This window comes from Neofelis nebulosa, chromosome 2, assembly GCF_028018385.1.
Source record: "Neofelis nebulosa isolate mNeoNeb1 chromosome 2, mNeoNeb1.pri, whole genome shotgun sequence".
Classification (NCBI taxonomy): domain Eukaryota; kingdom Metazoa; phylum Chordata; class Mammalia; order Carnivora; family Felidae; genus Neofelis; species Neofelis nebulosa.
The window spans coordinates 181,081,535-181,108,571 of NC_080783.1; the positions used below are offsets into that span (position 1 = coordinate 181,081,535).

General features: G+C 35.9%; 1 protein-coding gene across 3 annotated transcripts in view; it reads left to right on the forward strand.

The window, feature by feature from the left end:
* Positions 1-27,037, forward strand: part of EPS15 (epidermal growth factor receptor pathway substrate 15) — a 158,408-nt gene that overhangs the window by 100,958 nt on the left and 30,413 nt on the right. For all 3 annotated transcript variants that reach the window (XM_058696043.1, XM_058696039.1, XM_058696040.1), the window contains exons 14-21: positions 4,709-4,870; positions 5,282-5,479; positions 12,267-12,470; positions 14,296-14,412; positions 14,637-14,727; positions 17,602-17,637; positions 18,533-18,669; positions 23,924-23,993. In XM_058696043.1, coding sequence (XP_058552026.1) covers positions 4,709-4,870; positions 5,282-5,479; positions 12,267-12,470; positions 14,296-14,412; positions 14,637-14,727; positions 17,602-17,637; positions 18,533-18,669; positions 23,924-23,993 — 1,015 coding nt within the window. The remainder of the gene's footprint in view (positions 1-4,708; positions 4,871-5,281; positions 5,480-12,266; positions 12,471-14,295; positions 14,413-14,636; positions 14,728-17,601; positions 17,638-18,532; positions 18,670-23,923; positions 23,994-27,037) is intronic.

A 27,037-nucleotide genomic window follows, 5' to 3' on the forward strand; every position in this document is an offset into this window, starting at 1 on the left:
TCTTATTCTTGTAGTGTGTATGTTTGCATCTGTTCATTTTGCTTTTGTGCAAATTAATCATTTTAAATCTGCTTACTGAAAAAGTAGATGCTTTTGTGTATGAGCTAGTGTTGGAATTTTTTAAGAGATCTTTTATCATACTTAGAAATAGACATGGAGAAACATTAATTATAATTAGTTTTGATGTGGACATCTATCCAGCTTAGATACTAATATGAGGTATTTTCTCAGTAACCTTTCCCTTGGAGGTCTTTACTTTTATGTTACTAAGTGGCTTTTTACTGCAGCTAAGAAGTGAGGCTGGGAAATTTAAGTGACTTTGTTTGCTCCATGGAAGAGAAAGGTCAAGAATGAATAAATATTATATTGGCTTGTTTATTCCCTTTCCTCTTGCATAAATTTGTCTTCTAAGGGTGTATTCAAAGTGGCTCACTAAAAATGCTAGTTTTGAAAAATAGTTCAGTTTATTAAAGGAAACCAGTATTAATCCTACTATTGGTAGCTTTTACATAAAAATTCAGTCACATCTGAATATATTTTTTTTAACGTTTATTTTTGAGACAGAGAGGGACAGAGCATGAACGGGGGAGGGTCAGAGACAGGGAGACACAGAATCTGAAACAGGCTCCAGGCTCTGAGCTGTCAGCACAGAGCCCAACGCGGGGCTCAAACTCACGGACCGCGAGATCGTGACCTGAGCCGAAGTCGTTCGCTCAACCGACTGAGCCACCCAGGCGCCCCTACATCTGAATATTTTTATACTGGTGTGAAACCACCAGAGGTATATGATACTTAAACTGCAAACTTGACATTTTTGGATTATGAAAGTAATATTGGTCCATAATTTATAAAATATTGAAAAATATAAAAAGAAAAAGCTCTACAATTTCAGCGAGAGCCATTGTTAACATTTTGCTGTATTTTTAATGAATATACATAAATGGTTTTATATTTATTTGTGATTATACTGTACATGCCTTTGTATTTAGCTTTTAAAAATTAACATTAGGTCCTAGACATTTTCTTACATTACATGACCCTTTTAAGGTAAATTTTGTTTTTAATTAGATTCATAATAAAAGTAGAGACATCAAAATTATATCTATTTATAACATCCAGGTATTATTAGAGATGAAGTCCAAGATTTGGTGTGGGTGGGGGGTGAGGGGGGAGGCAGGAGGTTGAGAGAGGTTGGGAACTTAGAGTGTTTGGGGATGGGAGTAGGTAACAGATATTTTTTCCTTTTCCCACCCCTGAACATTTTTAATTAAGGGGAAAAAGAAAAAAGATTTTTTCCACAGGATTCTTAAAAAATGCTTTTTAGGCCAGCATATCATTATATATAAACTATATAATAATAACTTTATAACCAAAGTAAGGTATTTATGATGGATTATATTCTCAAATCAGTAAAATTACTTTAGAGCTGCAGGTGGCATTTAAAAAATATTTTATAATTGACTTATAAGAAATTTTCAATCCACTGTAGTTTTTCAAGTTACTGTGTTAAAGTGAACCTGCCTTCCTGAAGAGTAAGCATATAGGGGCACCTCGGTGGCTCAGGTGGTTGAGCATCCCACTCTTACTTTTGACTCAGGTCATGATCTGACAGTTTGTGGGATTGAGCCCCATTTTGGCTCCAGGATGATCATGGAACCTGTTTGAGATTCTCCCATTCTCTCTCTCTGCCCCTCTCCCGAACTTGCGTACTCTCTCTCTCTTAAAAAAAATAATAGTACATAATATTATGTAAAAAAGCACAAATATAAACGCTTAAAAATGTAAGAAAGGTATATGTTATAGTAAAATGCTAAAGCAGTAAAGATTATTTCCATATACAGTAATGGAGATTTTAAATGTCAGATCAGTCTTGGTCTATAGACTATAAAAATATTGAACCAGTACAGAAACTTAAGTGGTATTTTAACAAAAACCATTTATTAGGTCAGTTTGAGGCTACTATTAATATTTACTTATAGTTTAAATACAGGGTGAAGCTTTTCACAGCATGTTAAAAGAACATAAAATCCTTTCTTTCTATCAACCTCAGGCACATTTTCCAATAGTTTCTCCCAGGTACTAGAAACTTTGTGATAGTTACAAATCATTGTTTAATTAATCATCTGGAATGTGCTAGCATTATACTAGATTGTGGAACCTCAAAGAAAGGTGAGACATTGGTTTTGTCCTTCAGCAGCTTATTATTTAGAGGTAACTATAATACAGTGTAGTAAGTGTGGTAATAGAGGTTAGGTACAAACTGCTGTAAGAACATAAGTAAAGGAAGCTCAAGGTGAGTCCGAGGAGATTAAATTTGACTGGGCTTTGAAGAATGAATAGTGTTTCCAGATAATCATGGTATGGAAGGGCACTCAAGGAAGAAGAAATGGCTTAGGCAAAAGGCACAGGGACATTGAAGTATATTGTGTCTTGGAGAAAGAAGATGGTGTATTGAGGCTGGGGCACTGGTGAATGTAAGGAAAAGAGGGTAGTAGAAGAGAAAGGATAACGTGGGGCCCAGAATTAAAGGTTCTAATGTACCTTGCAGGCAGTTTTACTTTATCCCACAGATAAGAGGGAGCCATTATGTATTTTATAGCAGAGTGACTAAAGAACTCTTCTTTACAATGAATTGTTTTCTTAAGAAAGTTGGACATGTGTAATAGGAAGAAACAAAGGCAGAAAAATAAAGCATGAGTCAAGGAAAGGACAATGAAAACTAGCATGTATTTATTGAGGGCCAATGCCAGGTGCATATCTAAAACAACATCTTCATTTTGAGTATGGTTCAGTTAATAGTATAGGCAGGTTAAAAATTTAGGCATGAAAAAATATTAGGCATTCTTGGAAATTAATGATAAAATACTAGTGGAGCTTACCATTACAAATCTATGATCACATAGACTCATGGAATTTACGCACAAGAAGGGTTTCATGATCATCTATTGTGTTGGCCCTTTTAAAGGAACTTTTTAAAGAAAGCAGCATGATAGTAGTTGCACTTTTAGATTAATCAGTTGGTTGAGAAAATATAAGTAAAAATCAGTTATTAAAAGCATTGTTCAATGTTTTATTTAATCACCCAAGCATCTACATGTATTTAAGAAATAGTGGTGTACTTGTGAAAGTTTAATCTGTAGACACTGTGTATAGCTTAGTGATTAAGAGCTCAGACTCTAGAATCAGAACCTAGTTTGAATCCATCACCTGTTAACTGTAACTTTGGACAAGTACTTGCCCATCTGTGCCTCAGTTTTCTCATTTGTAAAATGTGATTAACAATAGTACCTACTTCATAGGTCAGTCATATGGATTATAAATGAATTCATGTATGTAAGGAGGCTGGACCAATACCTAGCACATTATAAGGGCTATTGTAGACATCCTTGTTTTGTATAAATCGTGTGTAATTCAGAACCTTCTAAGTTTTTCTTTTGTTGTTCTTAGATTCTTACTCTGATGAATGATTGTTGGGGTCTTTGAACGGTATGTTAGTAAAAAGATATCATTATTTTTAGGGGTGCATGAATGGTTCTCCATATCCAGAATAGACAAAGCTTTTAGAGATGGAAAGTAGATTGGTGGTTGCCTAGGGCTGGGGATATTGGGAAGGAAATAGAGAGTGACTTGCTAGTGGGTATGGGGTTTCTTTTTGGGGCAATGAAAATGTTCTAAAAGAAATTGTGATGGTTGCACAGCTCTGTAAAGGTACTAAAAACCATTGAATTGTACACTTTAAATGGGTGAGTTGTTCAGTATATTTATCTTAGTAAAGCTGTTCTAGAAAATGAATAAAATTATTGCTATATATGAAGGAGACTTAGGGAAGGGAGGTGGTTGTAATGGTACTGGCGATGCTTGATGAGGAAGGCTCACTGAGAAGGTTATGGTTGAGCAAAGACTTGAAAGAGATGAGGGACTGAGCCATATGGATACCTGGGGGGAGAACTTTCTAGGAAGAAGGGGTAATCAGTGGAAGATCTTGAGAGGAACCTGTTGGAGGAGCAGCAGTGAGGCCTAGAGTGGCTGAGCAAGGGAGAGTGCAGTAGGAAACCAAGTTGAGAGATATAGGGCACCGTGAGGACTTTTTATAGAAAGGGAGATGGGGAGTCAATGCAGAGTTTTGAGTAGAGGAGTGACTCATCTGACACAGGTTTTTAACAGTGGCTGATGTGCTGAAAATAAACTGTAGGTAGCCTGGGTGGAAGCAGGGAAACCAGTTAGAAGGCAGCAATCCAGGAGGAGATAATAGTGACCTGGACCAAGGTAGAGGGAAAAAAATGGTCAGTTTGAATATATTCTGAAGGAAGAAGCAGTAAGATTTGCTGACAGATGGAGATGAGATGTGAGAGAAAGAGAAGAGTCAAAGAAGATGCTGCTCTTTTTGGCCAGAGAAACTGAGGGGGAAGACTGAAGATAAAGCAGATTTGGGGGGTGGAAATGCCAGGAGTTCTGTTTTTGACATGTTCAAGAAGTTCATCGGACATCGAAGGACAGATTTGAGTAAGCAAATTGGATTTTAAAACCTGGAGTCTAGGGAAGAAATCCTCAAGTAAAGACCGTATTTAAAGCTAGGATTCCTCCAATCCACCAACATAATATGCTGAATAAGATGAGACTTTATTTTCCCTTAAGGTAATCTTTTAAAAATTGTTAACCTTCCCCTCTCTCCAAAGATAATAAATATGTTAATTTTCTTGTATTTCAGGATCTTCAAGATGAAGTTCAAAGGGAGAATACTAATCTGCAAAAATTACAGGCCCAGAAACAGCAAGTACAGGAACTCCTTGATGGACTAGATGAGCAGAAATCCCAGCTGGAGGAGCAACTGAAGGAAGTTAGAAAGAAATGCGCTGAGGAGGCCCAGCTGGTAAAGTGGCCATTTGCTGCTGTCTGTATCCATACCTTGGTTGCTTTTCCTGGTGTAAGATGGGAACATGCTTTGCTTATTATTGTTGTTGCTGTTGTTGTTAGGTGGCAATCTAATCAACAGTTGGGGCACATGAAGGAGTTGGAGCACTGTTCATCCGGAAATTACAGGCCCTCTTTAGGGGAAAGAGGGCCCTTAATGTACTACTTTTCTAAATTTTAGCTGAAAGTATGGTACCTATACCTTCAAGTTCCCTCTATTCATCCCCTAATTGCCCTTTTCTACCAAAAATATAAACTTCAAAAAACACCACAATAGTAAACTAAACAAATAAACATATTTGCATTATGGAACATTTTAATGACATCTCTTTTTTATCTCTCTTTCTTCTCATTCACTTCCATGTGATAGATCTCATCCCTGAAAGCTGAATTGACTAGTCAAGAATCACAGATCTCCACTTACGAGGAAGAGCTGGCCAAAGCTAGGGAGGAGCTGAGTCGCTTACAGCAAGAAACGGCAGAATTGGAGGAGAGTGTGGAGTCAGGGAAGGCTCAGCTCGGACCTCTTCAGCAGCACCTCCAAGATTCACAACAGGAAATCAGTTCAGTAAGTCTTTGTGACAGCGAGAAACATGCTCAAACGGGGCCTCACCATATCCTCTTAGTGAATAATACTTGTGTTCCTTTACCCTCTGCCTAGTTTATTATTCATTTTTCATTAATTTTGTACAAATAGGTTTCTTGTTGCCTGTCATAAATTAAGACTGTTATACATCGTGTATCTGATTATTATCATTGGAGTCCTGGTTAAGAGTATGGGTTTTGTGGTTACATGGTTTAGGTTTAAGTGCTGTCTCTGCCACTTAACTGTGTGAATTACCTTAGTATCAGATTCCTTATCTTTGCAATTAGAAAATTAACAGTACTTCTACCTTTTAGGTCTGTTGTAAGGATTAAATGCAATGTAAAGGCTTAAATAACTGTGAGACATTTTAGCGTAGTGTTTGGTACATAAATGCTTGCTAACTGTTGCTTATTTTTGTAAATAACAAAATTTACAAAATTGGGATTCTGATCTTAAAACCAGTTTTCCTCATTTGGAGACCTTTATTTTTTTTATTAGAAAATTGTTCTTTGTATAGATAAACGTGCCATGTTGTGTGAGTCCAGAGTATAGACCTTTTGCTTTGTTTTTTTCTGGGCTTCCCTATGTGGAGAATAGTATTTTGTAGAATGATAGTAAGATGGTTAGTTAGGAGCAGAGAGATCATGTAGCTCATTCCTTTCATTTTGAATTTGAACCAGCTAAAGCCAAGGAACATTAAGCAACTCACCTATGGTTACATAGCCTTTAAAAAGGAGCCACAGCCTAGAATGCAGATCTTCTAACATGTAGTCCAGTGTTCTCAGTTAATTATTATGTATAATGAAGCCCTACCCTTAATATATTTCCTTCCCCTCTCTTGTAGGTGAATACCTACTCACTCATCTTGCAAGACATAGCTTAACTTCTTATTTCTTTATAGCATTGTCTGAACCCTGCCTTTATTGGACTCGACTTCTGTTACGGCATTTGTAACATTTTCCCCTAAATATTTGTTTCTGTGTCTGTCTCCCCAAGCAGACTGAGCTTTTTGGTCTAGAAACTTACACATTTTTTTCTGTCATCATTTAGCGTAGTTCTTATCCCAGTATAGGTACTCAATATACAGGTAACCCAAAAGAATGCTATCCTAGGGGCGCCTGGGTGGCGCAGTCGGTTAAGCGTCCGACTTCAGCCAGGTCACGATCTCGCGGTCCGTGAGTTCGAGCCCCGCGTCAGGCTCTGGACTGATGGCTCGGAGCCTGGAGCCTGTTTCCAATTCTGTGTCTCCCTCTCTCTCTGCCCCTCCCCCGTTCATGCTCTGTCTCTCTCTGTCCCAAAAAAAATAAATTAAAAACGTTGAAAAAAAAATTTAAAAAAAAAAAAAAAAAAAAAAGAATGCTATCCTAGTGAGACTGCTACCAACTGAATGAATATTCTTTAAAACAATTTTATTCTTTGAGTTTTTTTTTAAAATTGGTTTTTTGAGGTATAATTTACATACCATAAAATTCACAGCTTTTAAGGGTACATACAATTCAGTGATTTTCAGTAAATTTAGAATTGTTCAAACATCACAATCCAGTTTTAGAACATCTCTATCACTCCTAAAAGATCCCTTGTGCCCATCTGTGTGAGTCCCCACTTCTACCCCTAAGTAATTACTAATCTGCTTTCTATTTCTATAGATTTGCCTTTTTGAGCACTTCATGTAGATGAAATCAAACACTGTGCAGCCTTTTTCATGTGGTTTCCTTCACACGCATAATGTTTTTGAGGCTCATCTGTGTTGTAGCATGTATCAACATTTATTTCACTGTGTATTTATAAAGTATTTTATCTATTCACTGATTATTGGGCATTTGGATTCTTTCTGCTTGTTGGCTATTATGAATAATGCTGCTATGAACATTTGCATACAATTCTTCATATGGACATGTGTTTTCCTTTCTCCTGGATATGGAATAGTTGGTTATATTGTGAAGTTCTGATTAAATTTTTTTTTAATTTTTTTTTTTCTTTTTTAACTTTAGGAGCACCTGGGTGGCTCAGTTGGTTAAGTGTCCGACTTTGGCTCAGGTCATGATCTCGCAGATCATAAGTTCGAGCCCCACATTGGGCTTTGTGCTGATGGCTCAGAGCCTGGAGCCTGCTTCAGATTCTGTGACTCCTTCTCTCTCTGTCCCTCCCCACTTGTGCTCTGTCTCTCTCAAAAACAAATAAACATTAAAAAAATTTTTTTTAAACTTTAAATTGCCAAACTGTTTTCCAAAGTCACTGTACCATTTCACATTCCCACTAGCAATATATGAGGGTTCCAGTTTCTCCACAATGTTAACAACACTTTATTGCCTACCTAACTGATTATAATTGTTCTAGTGTGTGTGAAGTGGTGTCCCATAGTTTCTAATTTGCATTTTTCTAATGACTAGTGATGTTAAGCATCTTTTCATGTGCTTATTAGCCATTCGTAAATCCTCTTGGATGAAATGTCTGTGTAAGTCTTTTGACCATTTTAAAAAATTGGATTGTCTAATTATTATGAAATTACAAGCATTTAAAAAAATATATTTTGGATATAGGTTCTTTATCAGATATTTGATTAGCAAATAATTTCTCCCCATATCATGCTTATCTTTTCATTTTCTTTGAGGTTTTTGAAAGGAGACTTTTTTCAAAGGAAGGAACATAAATGAGAAAAGTAGAAAGGACTCTGGATATTATAAACTATTACCGAGAAAATAAAAACAGTATTTATGAGCAAGGAAAATAATCTCAGCAAAATATTCTACCAAGTGTGCCAGAAGATATTTGGGATCTGTGGAAGGAATTATATCCTTGCATCTGATCTCCAAACCTTAAAAACAAACATACCAGGGGCACCTGTCTGGCGCAGTCAGTAGAGCATGGGACTCTTGATCTTGGGGTCATAAGTTCAAGCCCCATGTTGGGTGTAGAGTTTACTTAAAAAATAAAAATAAATAAAAAATAAGGAAAGAACAAACATAGCAATTTCTTACATTTGACTGAGTGACTTGTGTCTTTCCCACAAAGGGCAGTATTTTCCCATGGGTCTATAAAAATGAAAATCCAGTTGTAAATTTTCCTGCGGTTTTAATTGCCCTTTAAAGCCAGACAGCTTTTCTGGTAAAAGGAATAATTGAAGAAAAATTTTCTGATTTGCTGAATTTTCATCTTCTTACCTTGTATTTATGGTAAGAAAAAGCAAAGAACCTCTGGCTTTAAGTCTATGTATCTTACTTACATGATACATACTATTTTAATCTATGTGTTTCTGGCATTCTGATAGAGCTTGTGTTAGTTGTGTGATTTTTTTTCTCTATATCCTCTAAGTTTATGCAGAGACTAAGGAAGAAGAGAGTTGCGTGAGAGAGCGAGACACGGGAAAGCCTAGTTTTGTTCAAGATTTTATTGTCTCAGAAGTAATTATAAGGAATAAATTGTCCTACATAGAACTCTTTGATTGGCAAGTATTTCCACATACTGCTTCATCTATATGATGGGTATTTAAGGTTTGAAAATTCTTTTATTTATTTATTCATTCATTCATTTATTTTTAAGTTTTTTATTTAAGTCACTTCTACACCCAACATGGGGCTCGAACTCACAATCCTGAGATCAAGAGTCACATGCTTTTCCAACTGAGCTAGTTAAGTACCCCAAGGTTTTAAATTTTAGACTGTAAAGGTGTAGTGGGTATTGAAATTTATTTAATGGTCATGATAAAATTCTTTTAAAAAATGAAATAAAGCAAGAGTGTCCTGAAGTGTTCAAAGCTTTTGAGTCTTTGGTGCTGCTAATCACTGAGGTGTTCATTATTTCAGACTCCATGAAGCCGACCCAACTTGACATCCACTGATAACTGGAAGCGAATAAATGTCATCTTATCGCTCCTCAAATGCTTGCAGCCTGGTGTGTTAAAATAATTTTGTGAGCTTTAGGAGGTTCAGTCAGGAACAAGAAAAAAGTCAGAAATGGGAAAATATAGAGGAGATATTGGGCAGCTCTGAAGCAGATGGACAAGGGGAGAGCTGTGCCTCTGGTCCCCACGGAAAACATCTCCCTGGCCTGTATAGTCAGTGATTGTGCCCAACTCAGTGAGAAACACTGCCTTACCCATAAACATAAAATTGTTTTATCCAAATAGCATAAAATTGTTTTATACATGCACATTTGTTCTCTTCATATACATTGCAAGTATTTAATGTATAAAAGATCAAATTAACTGTTGTTAATAATGGAGCACTGCACTATGTACATTTGTAAAAATAGCAAGTGAGAAGTCTGATAATTCTACCTCCTGGAGAAAAACAATGTTTGCAGTATGGTATCTTTTTAGAATTCTGTCTGCACATGGATGCACCTGTCTTTGTGTGCCTGTGCATTCATATATATACTTATACCGGTTGTTTTTGTTTAGAAAAAATAAAGACATACTTTGTATTTGAAAAAATGAATACAAATAAAAATGAAATAAGACAGAATAGGAAACATCAGGGTGCATTACATGGCATAAGGATAAGTACTATCATGAAATTTTTTCACGATTGTATGTGTATATATGTGTGTGTGCATGTGTGTAAATTATATGGATCAGTGTATCTATATATGTGTTTATGTACATGCATATTCAAATAAGTACATATATATTTACTGGGTTAGGGTGTAAAATCTATTTCTTTCTATGGATTAAAGTAAAAAAATATTTATAAGCCACAACTCAATAGCACTAGGAATACACAAGGCATATGCTATGTGTTACAAATGTGTAGTATTTTGGATTGTTAGTTTAAATTCTCAATACAGTACAGTTTGGTAGATACATATGCTTACTGATAACCCACTGTTTAAATTTATAAACACAATACTTGTGTCCATTCAATGAACATAAAAGCACTTACGGTGTACATCATTGTGCTAGATGTTGGACATACAAAGTTGATGGCAAAAGTTGTGGTCCCTGCCCACAAAGAGATCAAGGTCTTTAACTTTTTAAATATGGAATGAATTAGTGGAAAAGAAATAGGAAAATTTAATTGGTATAATAGTGAGAAATGCAGTGTGCTAGGCACTTTTATACTCAATGTCCACTGTTTACACAGACCTTTACATTTTACAGAGTTTTTTCAAAAATTTCTGCTTCATTTAATCATCTGTGGAGATAGTTCTTACTTCATGGGTTGAGAAGTAGAAGCTTGGAGACTAAACTTTGACTAAGAGAGTTGAAGGTGATAGAGCTTGATTGACATCTGTCTCCCAGTCCAAAATAGTGTTCCTTTCTCAGCTGATGACCCTGAAAAGACCTTTGGTAAATTACAGATTCCAAAATGAGCAACTTAAAAACCTTATGCAGAAAATAAGGTTAGGGGAATTGAGACTTGATTTATGAAATGCTAATAGGTAATTTTTATGATTCCTAAAACAAAACAAAACAACCACACAACATGCTAATAAATAAAGGGAATTCCAATGTAGCATGAAAAATATATTTTATGAAAAATGGGCACTATTCAGTAAAATTCCATTCATTACTCCTTTTCTTTTTTTTTTTTTTTTTTTTTTAAATTTTTTTTTTTCAACGTTTTTTATTTATTTTTTTTGGGACAGAGAGAGACAGAGCATGAACGGGGGAGGGGCAGAGAGAGAGAGAGACAGAATCGGAAACAGGCTCCAGGCTCCGAGCCATCAGCCCAGAGCCTGACGCGGGGCTCGAACTCACGGACCGCGAGATCGTGACCTGGCTGAAGTCGGACGCTTAACCGACTGCGCCACCCAGGCGCCCCTCATTACTCCTTTTCACTAGAAACATTTTTTTAATGTTTTTAATGTTTATTTATATCTGAAAGAGAGAGATACAGCGCATGAGTGGGGAGGGGCAGAGAGAGAGGGAGACACAGAATCTGAAGCAGGCTCCAGGCTCCAAGCTGTCAGCACAGAGCCCGATGCGGGGCTTGAACTCACAAACCATGAGAGCATGACCTGAGCCAAAGTTGGACACACAACTGTCTGAACCATCCAGGCACCCCAACTAGAAACATATTTTGATTCTGACCTCTCTTCAGTTTCTTTGAGATGTTTGTTAATTTATTTTTCTTTATTATAGTTGTTGGTATCAATAAGCATTTTTTTCCTGCTTCTGGTCCCAATCTTTTTCTTTCAATACTGAATATTACAGCTTATTGAATTCTGCCTCTGTGTCCCCCTATTGTCCCAGAAATATAAAGTCACTTGGATACTGAAATCCAAAATACTTTGTCCTTTATTTAACATGTTTAGAATAGCTTAGTTTTAGAGACCATTCCTAGGACTCTAGCCCATTAATAAATAATGCCAGAGCATAGGACAGTAGTTCATTTTACCTTCGTCTTCACTCCTTTCCTTCCCAATAGGAGTGTAGATGGCTCCAAACCCTTGTGTGCTCTCCCTCAACTTCCTTTATTTCTCCCACGCTTCATCACAAAATCTTCTCTTGCTCTCTTACTTTGCTATCTTTTTCCCAATACCCTGACATTTTACCCAATTATACCTAAAGGACACCAAAATGCAGATATTTGAATCAAAATTCTTGAAACTTTCAAAAGATGTACAAAAGCAAATCCATTTTTACTGGAATTTCAGGAGAACTTTCTGGGATGGATTACTGAAATCTCTAAGTCATACTGCATCCCCAGAGGATTCTCCTTAATGGAAGCAAATTTATCTTTGACTCAGTCTAAGGGTATAGCTATTTCTCTGTTGTGAGTCTTTCTAGTAATAAATTCTGTTTTGTATTTCTACTTTGTGTTGACAGATGCAAATGAAACTGATGGAGATGAAAGAGCTGGAAAACCATAATAATCAGTTAAATTGGTGCAGTAGCCCACACAGCATTCTTGTAAATGGTGCTACAGATTATTGCAGCCTCAGTACCAGCAGCAGTGAAACAGCTAACCTTAATGAGCATGCTGAAGGCCAAGGCAACCTGGAGTCTGAGCCCATACACCAGGAATCTCCAGTGAGTCTAATAGTTACATAACCTCCATAATCAACTTCAGAAGAAGAAAAGTTTTTGTTGACATCATACTTAATATAAATATGTGGCCTTGCCTCATCTAAGGACGGTTGAATTTTGTTTTTTTTTTTTCCCTCTAAGAGGCAGATAGTAGGTATTGATTCAGCAGTTCTAACAGTTTTAATTAGTGTAAAATATAATTTCAATCAATTAATTATAAAGTGTGTTTTCAAAACAGCTCTATAGATAGTAACTTTATAAAACATTTTTTAAGTACTCTCACCCGACGCTGAAAGTAATTCTTTATTTCATAATGTTGAGGACATTTATTTACCAGCTGTTTAGAGAGCACCAGCTATGTGTAGCAGTGCTGCTGTATTATGTGTGAGAGTTGCAGACACAAAAGACTTTAGCCCTGCCTTTAAGTAGCATACAGTCTAGTAGTGTTACACTGTGTTAAAGGGCTGTGATAAAGGAAGCACAGGATATTTAGGAAGGACAGCTTGGAGGGGGCTCAAGATTTTGTAGAGAAAGGTATACAGGTGAGCTTCAGAGTAAGAAGGGTTAAGTAAAGAAGAAGGTGCTATGTTCATGGCAGAGAAAACAGCATTTGCATAGGTATGAGATGGGAGAAAACATGCCTCATAGGGTCACAAGAAGTTCTTGAAGGCCATCTTGTGATGGTGGGGAGAGTATTGATAGGAGATGAGGCTTTCTTATAGTGGCTACCTGCATTACCTCTTTCTTAAAATAGAGATGTCTGCACCCCATTCCAAACTTGCTGAACTAGAGTTTCTGGAATGGTGCCAGGTACATATATTTTTACAAAAAAATTCCACAAGTGATTATGATGTGTACCTGGATAAAAATGACCACTTTTAGGTTACAAAGGGCTAGAGAGTAAGATATTCAGATTCATCTTGAAGCATTGGGTGATTTATTTTATTGCACTGAGTAGCCACTGAAGAATTATAAGCAAGAAGTGACATGATTGTATTTACCTTTTAGAAAATGTAGAAAATGGATTCAGGAGTGGGACTGGACACATAGATTTGTTAAGAAACTATCGGAATGGTCTGTGTGATACTGTTTTAGCCTAAACTTAAGCAGTAATTGGAGGAATGATGATGAGAAGAATACAAGCTTGAGAAATATAAAAGATATAAAATTAACGAACTGATTTTTATTTAGGCATTGCAATCTTGGATTCATTATATAATATTCTTTTAAGTACAAAAGGCAGATTACTCGGTTATCCTTCAAAAACATAGGGTGATATGAAATGGAGATTTCTGCCACTTCTTAAGCCCTTTTACCTACTGGTCAAAATCCAGAAAGCAATGGGAAACCACTGAAGAAAGTTTAACCAGAAGGGTAATGATCAGACTCACATTTTAGATCTATTATTTTGGCTACTATAAGAAGGATTGATTGGAAGGGCACATATTGGAAGCAGGAAGTCATTTGGAAGGTTTTTACAGTGAGCTAGAGACCAGAATGATGATACTATAAATGGATGATAGTGACAGTGAGGATGAAAAGGAATGGATTTGAGAAGAAGGTAGGAGGTTGACTCAGCAAGACTTGGAAGCTAGCTGGGGGATGACCAAAGGGAAGTAGTTAAGGATGACCTGAAGTTTTCTGGCCTGATTGACTTCGATACTTGATGATACCATTTTCCTAAGAAAGCTTTTAAGAGAAGAACTCATTTAATGAATATGTTCTGTTTGTCTTTTGTATTTTTTAGTATGTTTTGGTTATCCTTTGTTAGTTCCCTATGACAAGTAGAAAATACATTGTTAGTCCATGTAACATTAATATTTTGTAGGCAAGAAGTAGTCCTGAAATACTGCCTTCTGATGTGACTGATGACAACGAAGCGGTGACTACAGCTGTTAGTGAGAAAGTTTGTTCTGAATTTAATAGTGACAGACATTCAAAAGAGGTAAAAAATAATTTTATATGTAAGTGTTCTTTTACTGGTTTTTCTGGATGGGTTATATACTGTTTTAGGCTAAGGAAAGAAAAATGTGTTAAGTGAACTTTATGACTATAGAAATATTTGTTATATTACCTTTCATTGATTTTTCATAGCATGTTATATTTTAAAATGTTACATCTTAAAACTTGTTCCTAAAACAATATTTTTTAATTTAAAATTATTTTTAGGGAGATCCATTTAATGTAGAATCAAGTTCACTGCCTGATCCAGTTGCAGATACAAACTTGGATTTTTTCCAGTCTGATCCTTTTATTGGCAGTAAGTACTCTTATTTTTATATTATGGGTTTACCAGAAAAAAAGGCTTTTTAATATATAAACTGTATAAGAATTCCATATATAAATTATATAAGAATTAGTTTTGAGAGCCTACTTATTACAACAAAAATAGAGGGGAGTAGAGATATGATATGTTTGTACTTGCTGTATTTGTCCTCTTCAGGCAACTAACTTGTGGGACTAAGCCACTGATTATGTCTTACGAGCCTCTGATTAAGAGCATTTTTCTTCTTCAGAATAAGAATCAAAAGAAAGAGATATTATGGACCAGGAGAAGAGATTAGGTACTCTTAAGTCAACCAGCAATTTTTACTACTAAAGTGCCCACACCATGCTTTTAAAACAGTGGAATCTTGGGGCGCCTGGGTGGCGCAGTCGGTTAAGCGTCCGACTTCAGCCAGGTCACGATCTCGCGGTCCGTGAGTTCGAGCCCCGCGTCAGGCTCTGGGCTGATGGCTCGGAGCCTGGAGCCTGTTTCCGATTCTGTGTCTCCCTCTCTCTCTGCCCCTCCCCCGTTCATGCTCTGTCTCTCTCTGTCCCAAAAAAAAAAAAATAAATAAATAAAATAAAAAAATAAATAAATAAATAAAACAGTGGAATCTATAGCAATTAGAAGACTGATCCCTGCTCTTAAGGTGCCTAATGTGTTATTGAAGAAATAAATATAAGTTTAATAATTTAAAATATCTTATATTAATGTAAACTGTGTTATATACCACTGTGTCAAAGCTCTTTTTGCAATTTATTTCCAAATCAGTTTGTGAAACTGATAGGTCAGTTTACAACACTTTTATTTTTATTTATTATTACTTTTTAAGTTTATTTATTTATTTAGAGAGAGAGGGGCAGGGAGGGACAGAGAGGGGGAGAAAGGATCCCAAGCAGGCTCCCCACTGTAAGTGCAGAGCCCAACATGGGGTCCAGTCCCACAAACCATGAGATCATGGCCTGAGCCAAAATCAAGTTGGACGCCCAACCGACTGAGCCACCCAGGCCCCCTAAGTTTTTATTTCAAATCCAATTAGTTAATATACAGTGTAATATTAGTTTCAGGTGTAGAATTTAGTGATTCATCACTTATGTACAACACCTGGTGCTCATCACAAGTACCCTCCTTAGTCCCCATCACCTATTTAACCTATCCCCCTGACTACCTCCCCTCTGGTAACCATCAGTTTGTCCTCTATAGTTAAGAGTCTGTTTCTTGGTTGGCCTCTCATTGTTTTCCCCTATAATTGTTTTGTTTCTTAAATTCCACATATGAGTGAAATCATATGGTATTGGTCTTTCTTTGACTTATTTTGCACTCCCTTGTTCCATCCACATTGTTGCAAATGGCAAGATTTCATTCTTTTTGATGGCTGAATAATATCCATGATACATATACATACATACCACATCTTTATGCATCCATCAGTCGATGGACATTTGGGCTGTTTCTCTAGTTTGGCTATTGTAGATATTGCTGCTGTAAACATCAGGGTACATGTACCCGTTTGAATTACTATTTTTGTATTCTTTGGGTAAACTTCTTTTTTTTTAATTTTTTGAGGAACCTCCATACTGCTTTCCAGAGTGGCTTCATCAGTTTGCATTCCCACCATCACTGCAAGAGGCTTCCCCTTTCTCCACATCCTCGCCAACACCTGTTTCTTGTGTTTTTACTTGTAGCCATTCTGACAGGTGTGAGGTGATAACGCCTTGTAGTTTTGATTTATATTTCCCTGAACATGAGTGATGTTGAGCATCTTCCATGTGTCTCTTAGCCAGGTGTATGTCTTCTTTGGAAAAATGTCTATTCACGTGTTCTTCCCACTCTTTAATTGGATTATTTTTGGGGGGTGTTGAGTTTTATAAGTTCTTTATAGATTGTGGATACAACCCTTCATCGGATATGTCATTTACAAGTATCTTTTGTGGAGCATATTTCTATGTCCTTATTGGCCATTTGTCTACCTTCTTTGGAGAAATTTTATTCAAATAATTTGCCCATTTTTTATTGTTTCTTTTTATTGTTGACTTCTAAGTGTTCTTCACATATTCTGAATACAAGTCCCTTATCAAATATATAATTTGCAAATACTTTCTTGTATTTTGCATTGTCTTAATTTTGATCAAGTCCTACTTATCTGTATTTTCTTTCATCACTTGTGCTTTTGATGTCATATCTAAGATCCAAAGTCATTAAGATTTACTCTTAAGTTTTCTTCTAAGAGTTTTATAGTTTTAGCTGTTACATTCAGTCTTTGATCTATTTTTAGCTAATTTTGGTATATGGTATGAGATAGGGGTCCAACTTTATTCTTTTGCATGTGGCTGTCCAGTTGTCCCAGCATCATTTGTTGAAAAGACTGTTTTCTCCATGGAATTTTCTTGGCACTCTTGTCAAATAACAAATGACCATAAATGTAAGGGTTTGTTTCTGGACTCTTTAGTTCTAGAAGAATTATTTTTTACTTCAGTGAAGCTCAGTGTCTTTGTTTCTGAACTGGTGATGGTAATACCCATCCAGTACTCTTGTGAAGAGTAGAGAATTTTGTTAGTAAAATTATTGCTGTTGTGCCTGTCTTTTCCCTTCTGTCTGTAACTTCAACTTGTGATCAAGAGTTAAGTATAATTGACTCCAGTTAAAATTAGCCTCTTTTATGAGGTATGTTAATGTTCTGCCTTTACTCTTTATTGTTTTGAGTGTTTCCTAAAGGTGAATGGCATTTAGTGTTTTATCTACTTTGAGGTGGTTAATGAAAGAGACTTTGCTTTAACAAAATTTGCTTTTGTTTAAAGTTACTTTTAAGTAATGATATCACACAGTAAATATTGTTATTGTGATTCCTACTTATTTATTTTATCACAGGTGATCCTTTTAAGGATGATCCTTTTGGGAAAATTGGTGAGTATATTATTGAGGTCCAACTTAGCTATAATTTGATTCTGCTTGATTATAAACTTATGTTGTATTTAGAAATGAGAGATCAAAGGTAGTTATAGTAAGTGGACTTCTTTTTTATTCAATTTTTAAACGGTTATAAGGCCCCACTAAGATATTGTAGGTGCCTGGCATTTTTAGAAAGAAAGTGGTAGATGCTTGTGAATTTGCTTAATGAACTGTTAGCATTACTTTTTAAAAAATAACATTAATGTTTATATTTTGATGCTTTTAATAATACTTAGACTGATTTTTCCTTGTTCACCAAGGATTAGATGAGTATAGTGATCTGCGCTACTACAGGTTTAGAACATTTTGTTTTCCTAAGATTACAGTGTATGAATGGGGGGAAAGAAAACATCTTAAAGAATTACTAAATATCAGGCTTTATAATATATTCTTTCCCTGGGATTTTACATTAGAATTAAAGCAAATCTTGTGTACCATTTGGTTATGCTTCCCAAACCTGTTCCAAATAAGTTTATTAGTTGAAAGACTGTATTTTTTAACCAAATCACAAAGGAATTTGTGATTCCCACTCCCCTAAAATTAGAATCACCTGCTTAGAGGAATTACTTAAACCTAGCATACAGGTAAACTTTGTGTAGTAAGTGTTGGCATTGTTGATTTGCTTTGGGTGAATGATGAACAAATAGGAAAAAGAATATTAATTCAAGCTATTTAACTAGGTGCAACTGTCTATATTTTTTTATAATCAATAATTGTATCCAAAGTACCTATTTTAGATTCTGCAGAAGTTAAAAATATCTTTTTATTAAGTCAATTATCATACCTTCAAGTGATAGGAAATTTAGTGTAGTAGTTTTTAGTCTTTCATGTATGTGCTGTGTTTTCTTAGATCCATTTGGAGGTGATCCTTTCAAAGGTTCAGATCCATTTGCATCTGACTGTTTCTTCAAGCAGTCCTCTACTGATCCTTTTGCCACTTCAAGTACCGACCCTTTCAGCGCAGCCAACAATGGCAGTAATACTTCGGTAAGTGGGTGGGTTAAAAATTGTTAAATGGATAACAAGTGCCCTAAGTGAGTTTTTGAAATACACAGTGATGAAAGGATCCTCTTTTAGATTACTTCTGATGGGCTATGTAAAAAATCAGTCTCATCCAATCCATCTAGTTTTGGGTTCAGACTGGCAATTCACAGTTTTATCACATAGTGGAATTGTCTGGAGTAACTTATTTCATTGAAAAATCAAGTCAATCCTTCATAAGGCTCAAATATCCCCATTTAAATATCCCACTAGGGATATTTAAAATAAATGATTGGAAAGCCATAAACCAGTCTTCAATAAAGCTTTTCAGAAATGTGTGGTATGCATTATTGAAATAATGAAAATCAACCTAAAAACAACAGCATTGATCTTTTAGAAAACTAAAATTATTTATATTACTTTATAGACATATTTTATATATATTTTATAACACATTAATCTTGTAAAGAAATACAAATTCCCACTAAATGTCAGACTCTCTTGAGAACATATATACAAGTAACAGTCACTATTTAATAACCACATACTGTGATCCCAGTTCTTCTGTGTGCTATACATTCATTTTTTCTAATCATCAGCCTTGCAAAGTAGGTGTTGGTAGCCCTATTTTAACAATAAGGACACTGGAACTCAGAAGTAACCAAGGTCATACAGCTAAGTGCTTTATCATCTGGAGCCTTTAAAAACAAAATCTTTATATTATGGTTATTTAAACATACCCAAGATAGAGTAATATAATGAAATATTTTAATAAGCCTCCATGTATCCATCACCCAGATTCAATAATTATGAATGGTTTTGGAATTTTTTTTTGGTTTTATTTTTAGTTTTTATTTGGAGGCTTATTTTTTTAAGGATGATATTTCTTATCCAAAAGTAAAACAGACCCAAAAAGGAACAGTTGATTGACAGGCATTTGAAAAAAAAAATTGTGTCTCTTTAATTCTCTTAGATTAACAATACTCCCTTAAAAGAGTAATTGATTCTTTTAAAGTAATAGATTTTGATATTCTTTAATTGTTTTCTTTCTGTACTGAGTAAAGAGCTATTTGGCCAATAACTGGTATTTTCCATTGATGTAAAACTGAGCAAGTGCCTCCGTAACTGAATATTTGTGGTTTCCACAGGCTACTGGATACTGTGTTTTCCTATAACACTTATTTTGCAATGTGGACCCATTTGCCAAATTCTTCTAAAATTGGCTGCAACCTGAATTTTTTTCCTTTTACCTTATTCTAGTCTCTTATTCACTCTTTTTTTATTTTTTTAAGTTTATTTATTTTATTTTGAGAGACAGAGCACAAGCAGGAGAGGGGCAGAGAGAGGAAGAGACAGAATCCCAAGTAGGCTCTGCACCATCAATCAGTACAGAGCCCGATGTGGGGCTTGAACTCATGAACTGTGAGATCATGACCTGAGCCAAGAGCAAGAGTCAGATGCTTAACCAACTGGGCCACCCAGGTGCCCCTCTTATTCTCCACTCTTATCATTAAAGAACAAGAAAGCCAAAGCAGCTCTTCCTAACTTAAAAATAAAACAAGTTTCTCCTGTTCCTCCTGCCTGGTAAAATTTTTCCACTATTTGTTCTATTTACTTGTTCTCCTTCCTCCCCAGTTTTTGAAACTGACATTGCCCTTGCTGACTGCTCTTGATTTCTCCATTAAAAACAAAACAAAAAACCAAACTGGCAATATACTAATAGCTCTGTTTGTCTCATCTCTTCTCTGTGCCAGGTGTGGTGCTAAGCTCTTTTCTTGTGTTATTTCATTTCAGCTTCACAATAATCACATGAAGCTCAGGTTACCAGACTCATTTTTTTTTTAATTAAAAAAATTTTTTTTAATGTTTATTTTTGAGATGGAGAGAGAGAGACAGAGCATGAGCAGGGGAGGGGCAGAGAGAGAGGGAAACACAGAATCTGAAGCAGGCTCCAAGCTCTGGAAGCTGTCAGCACAGAGCCCGATGAGGGGCTTACACTCATGAACTGTGAGATCATGACCTGAGCTGAAGTCGGATGCAACCAACTGAGCCACCTAGGCACCGGCAGACTCATTTCTAGATAAAGTAAGTGAGGCTTAAAGAGGTTAAGTGATAGTAAGTTAGTAAGTGATAGGACTGAATTCAGACCTTGGTCTATCTGACCAAAATCTAAGGTCTTCACCACGGTAGTCTAAGATTTAAACTTTATTCTTCCCAGCTACAGTGCCCTTGTGTTTTGTGATCTTCCTTCTTTTTTAAATAGGCCTCTATTATGTTTTCAGGTCTGAGTCTGTCCCCAAAAGTCTTTTCTATTCCCTCAAGGCTAGTCTCTGTTCTCAGAGGGACAGAATTTAAAAAACCAACCCAAACCAAACAGTTGCCATTCCTTACTGTCCTAGCTAGTGTATGGTAGCATTGTGTAGGTACTAAATGATATAGTCAGAGTGGAGGGGTAGATGAGTGATGCTTAAGAGAGAGAATTTCAATGATAATTTTGAAACATTAATTCTATAAAATCATGCCATCTGAATTTTAGTTATGAAATTACTTTTGTGTACTAAATTGCCTAATTATCACACTGAACCTAACATTTAGTGGCCTCTTATTCCTTCATGGGCTGCACAGTCCCTCCTGTTCCTCTTACTGTCTTAATGGTCTTTTATGTGGGGCACAGTGTGATGAAGTAATAGAAATTAAACCCAACACTCATGTAGGCCTGCTTTTTCTAATTCTCTCTGTGATGGCAAATAAATCTGTAAGCTTTTGTTAAAAATCAGGCCTGTTAGCATTTCCTTCCCTGAAAGTAAAGAGAAGAAGCAATAATAGTTGGTGACTTAGGTTACATCAGTGACTATTTCTCACACTGGTATTTTGACTATTAAATTAGGAACCATGCAAAGTTATCTGGCTATATAGACCAGCTTAGTATTTTTCTTTGATTGCTCTTTTTTTTTAATGTTTATTTATTTTGAGAGAGAGAGAGAGAGAATCCCAAGCCCGTTCTGTGTGGTCAGCACAGAGCCTGATGCAGAGCTCAATCTATGCACCGTGAGATCATGACCTGAGCTGAAATCAAGAGTTGGACACTTGAACCGACTGAGTAACCCAGGCTCCCCTTTGAATGCTCTTTATTCATTCAGCAAATATAATCAGAATATAAGCTAGTGTGATAGTTTTATAATAATATTATTGGCATCAGTTAAAATAAGTAGTCATCTTTAGTTCTAAAAGCTTCATTCATATTAACTACTTCTTTTTTTATTTTATTTTTTATTTTTAAAAATTTACATCCAAATTAGTTAGCATATAGTGCAACAATGGTTTCAGGAGTAGATTCCTTAGTGCCCCTTACCCATTTAGCCCATCCCCCCTCCCACAACCCCTCCCGTAACCCTTGGTTTGTTCTCCATATTTATGAGTCTCTTCTGTTTTGTCCCCCTCCCTGTTTTTATATTATTTTATATTATATTTTTTATATTATTCTCTTATGTTCATATGTTTTGTCTCTTAAAGTCCTCATATGAGTGAAGTCATATTATTTTTGTCTTTCTCTGACTATTTCACTTAGCATAATACCCTCCAGTTCCATCCATGTAGTTGCAAATGGCAAGATTTCATTCTTTTTGATTGCTGAGTAATACTCCATTGTGTGTATATATATACCACTTTCTAAATTTTTTTTTTTTTTCAACATTTTTCATTTATTTTTGGGACAGAGAGAGACAGAGCATGAACGGGGGAGGGGCAGAGAGAGAGGGAGACACAGAATCGGAAACAGGCTCCAGGCTCCGAGCCATCGGCCCAGAGCCTGATGCGGGGCTCGAACTCACAGACCGCGAGATCGTGACCTGGCTGAAGTCGGACGCTTAACCGACTGCGCCACCCAGGCGCCCCTACCACTTTCTAATAGTAGTTTAAATGGGTTCTCTTTTATAAAGAGAGACTGTACTACAAGTCCTGGTTAGCAATACTTTTCTCTTTTCAAATACATTTGTTTTATTTGGAAATGTATCAATTGAGCTCTGCAATATTCTTTGACATTCAATTGTAATAACCAATTTCTTGATGATTAGAAATAGAGCCTGTAATACACATGACATGGATAGCCATGAGTCAGAGGAGATAAATGTTCCCAAACCCTTTTCATGCCCCTTTCATCTAACAGTCTGCTAAGGCTTTTGTTGGCTTCTTAACAAGAGCCTGATGCCAGAAAGAGGAAGTTCAATTAATTCTTCCTAAGTACATACTTTGTTTATGATTAAAAACTAAAATAAGTTAGGAAAACAGTTCTATAGCAGAAATCTCTGGCTTCTGGTAAAGTCCTCACTCTGTAGCCACTCACCCTTGTCACTTGGTCCAGATTCTTACCTGGCTATTGAAAGTAGAAGGATCTTTTTAGGAGTGCTCCTTCCTTCCCTTCCTCTGTTTCTCCCTCCTTTCTTCTCCCCCTTCCTCTGGAGCACGTGTGTACGTTCCTCTGATGGGACAAATGCTAGAATTATTTTTAGATAACAATTAGAAAGTAGAAATCTAGTATTTACTGATATTAAGTACTAGGATATTTAAGAGTTAGAAAAGTATGCACCCTAAATGCAACATGTCATCCTGGAATAGAAGGATGTTAGTGGAAAAACTGGAAAAATCTAAATAAAATCTATAGCTTATAGTTTTGTTATCAGTGTTAATTCCTTAGTTTTAATAATGTACTATGATTACATGTGATATTAATATTAGAGGAAGCTGAGTGAAGGATATATGGGAACTCTCTGTATTATCTTTACACTTGTTCTAGAAATCTAAAATTACCTCAGAATGAAAAGTTGTAATAGTGTGTATTTGTACCAGTAGCAAAACTATGAAGAAAAGAGATGAATGCCGCCAAAGTCAGGATGATAATAACCTCTACCGAGGAAGGATGGTATTGTGATTGGAGAGGGGCACATAAGACTTCTGAGGTGTTGGCAGTTTCTTAGAAGGTGATTACATAAGTGTTCATTTGATACTTGTTTGTCAAGACATGCATGTTTCATATACCATTTTGAATGGATATTATATTATACAATAAAAGAAGATTAGAAAATGATGTTTATCATTCCAATTTAATTAGATTGCAAATCAATAAGGGGAAACATTTATTCCTAATGCCTTGTATTTCTTAACTAATTTAGAGTTTGTGAAGAATATTTTCCTTGGTGTGGCAATGAGGTTTCAGCTGTGAAACATTGCTTCTCATAGTCATGATTTTGTGTAATTTTTTTAGGTAGAAACATTGAAGCACAATGATCCTTTTGCTCCTGGTGGAACAGTTGTTGTTGCAGCAAGTGATTCAGGTAAGGAAATAATTGATCAGTTTCTTTGAACAGTAAATATTACCCTTTTCTTTAAGCTTCTTTTTTATTTGTTTCCAAATATATTTGTCCTATTTACTTACTTAAGGCTTTAAAATTACTGCATAGTTGGGGCGCCTGGGTGGCTCAGTCAGTTGGGTGTCCAACTTCGGCTTGGGTCATGATCTCACAGTTCGTGAGTTCGAGCCCCACGTTGGGCTCTCTGCTGACAGCTCAGAGCCTGGAGCCTGCTTCGGATTCTGTGTCTCCCTCTCTCTCTCTGCCCTACCCCTGCTTGCTCTCTGTCTCTCAAAACTGAATAAACATTAAAAAAAATTTTTTTTTAAATTACTGCATAGAGCCAATTGTAATTTACTAATAATAATGGCAAATGTTGGCGTATCACTTTCTACTTTTCTTATTCATTTATCTCATTTATTATTCATGTTAAAGATCTTACTGGAAGGGATTGGGAGATACAGGCTTCCAGTTATGGAATGAATAAGTCATAGGAATAAAAGGTGTACAGCATGGGGAATATAGTCAATGCTATTATAATAGTGTTGTGCAGTGACAGATGGTAGCTACACTCACGGTGAGCATAGCATGACATATAAATTTGTCAAATCACTGTGTGGTACACCTGAAACTAATGTAACATTGTATGTCAGCTATACTTTATTGAAAAAAAAAATCTTGCTAGAAAATGTACTCTAGCCAGTAAAACCAATAAAAATTTTTTTTGCTTTATGAAAGGCAGTGTTGTTTGGCATTTTCTAAGTCAGTAAATGACTCTAATGGATCTTGGCCTAAATTTAAAAACTAGTTGCTTCCAGTAGGTAATGGTATTAGCTTTACAAATAATGGATAGATTCTTTTAATAATACAGAGAAAAGCTAAATGTTATTCTAGCATCCGGTCTTTATGCTTTATTTATGGTATCTAATTTTCAATTTATCCTTTTAAGTAATATTTCCATTTTGAAGACCAGGAAACTGAGGACCAGAACTTTAAGTAACTTGATCAAAATTGTATAGTTTACTAGATTTGAACCAGGTGAAGCCAAGATTCAAACCAAAGTCCGGTTTGTCTAAAAGCATCTGCAACTAAGTAACACTGCTTCTTTCTCACTATTCATTAAAAAATAAAACAGACCATCTATTGTGTAGGAGAGCAGGAAATTAGAGGGAAGTGGACGCAAACATGTAAATTCCTCAAGTTACCATGCTAAAATAGATTTCCTTATTTTTCCAGATGAATATAGGGTGAATTATTCAGTACACAAATTTGCTGATGTGACAAGTTGAGGATTATGAGCATAGAGAAAAATTAGTAGAAATGCCTTCACAATTTGGATTTCTTGTACAAATTATAACAATATGAAATTTAGCAGTGTGTGTTGTTTTCAGGTTGGAAATTAACTTCCAACACGAGTAACAAAAAGGAATATAGTAGGCAGATATGTAGAAAACAAGATTTAATGTAGTGCTGGGTATTGATTTAAGCCAAAGCTTAGAATAGCAGCAAATAAGATTTCTAAAAGGCTTATTGAAGTAACAGTGGTTAAATTAATATCTTTTAAAAATACATGTGCATTTTTTAGACTCTCATTATTAAACTGATGAATTAATATATTGTTAAGGATATTGTATGATTAGAAAGGAAGACCTAAGAAAATAAAATGAAAGGTTAATATATTTATACAGGTGACCTTTGAGCGATATGGGGGTTGGGGACATTGACCTCCCTCCCATGCAGGTGCAAATCCTCATATAACTTTTGATTCCCCAAAACCTTTACTAATAGCCTACTGTTGACTAGCAGCCTTACCAATGACATAAGCAGTCAATTAACAAATATTTTGGGGGCGCCTGGGTGGCGCAGTCGGTTAAGCGTCCGACTTCAGCCAGGTCACGATCTCGCGGTCTGTGAGTTCGAGCCCCGCGTCAGGCTCTGGGCTGATGGCTCGGAGCCTGGAGCCTGTTTCCGATTCTGTGTCTCCCTCTCTCTCTGCCCCTCCCCCGTTCATGCTCTGTCTCTCTCTGTCCCAAAAGTAAATTAAAAAAAAGTTGAAAAAAAAAAAATTAAAAAAAAAAAAAAAATTTTGTATGTTATATGTATCCTTACAATAAAGTAAGCTAGAGAAAAGAGTGTTATTGAGAAAATCATAAAGAAAATACATTGACAGTACTATATTGCATTTATTGAGAAAAATCTGCATATAACACACTTCAAGGGTCAACTGTAATTAATTCTTGATTGAAATGGTAAGTGCCATGGAAGTTCATCAAAACTGTAAAAATTTAAAGGAAAGGGAGATCACCTCCAAGCAGGGTAAATCATGAATGATTTCAAAGCAGAAGGTGGCTTTTGTGGTATGCCTTGAAAGAATGGGTTAGAATTTTAGTTAAGTATATATGGAAATAGAGTAAATGAAGCAAAGAGAGCAACATGAGCAAGGAAGGGAGGCAGGACTTACAGGGCATGTTCAAGGAAAACCAGGTGTTTTGATAAAGCTTATTTATAGATAGAAGAACCATCAGGTTAAGGCTGGTGTAGTAGATTGCAGGCTTACTGTGGGTGTCTATTGCCTTTGTTTCTAGTTCCTAACTAATTTTATGTAAAGTGTTAGAATAAATGACTATAATAGCCTGAGAGGGAACTACCATTCATTGTTGTTAATCATTTTAATAACATACCATTTATTGCGCTCTTGCACAGTCTCAGTACTACATGGGCTAGCTGTTTTCCAATACCTGGTCTCATTTAAATCTCACAGCAACTACATAAGGTAATTGGTATTATGTTTATTGTGCAGACAAGGAAAATCAAAACATGGAGAGATGAAACTGTTTCACAAGGTTAAAGAAGAGTAATGAATGGACCCACGTTCAAATGAGGTCTCTGGTTTCCCATTGACCTCTTGGGTCATTCCTTCTGTCTCCTTTGCTGATGATTCTTCCTCTCTTCTCCAATTTCTTCATGTTTTATTACTCTAGGTCTTAGACTCTGGACCTCTTTCTTCTCTATCTGTATTCCCTTGGGGA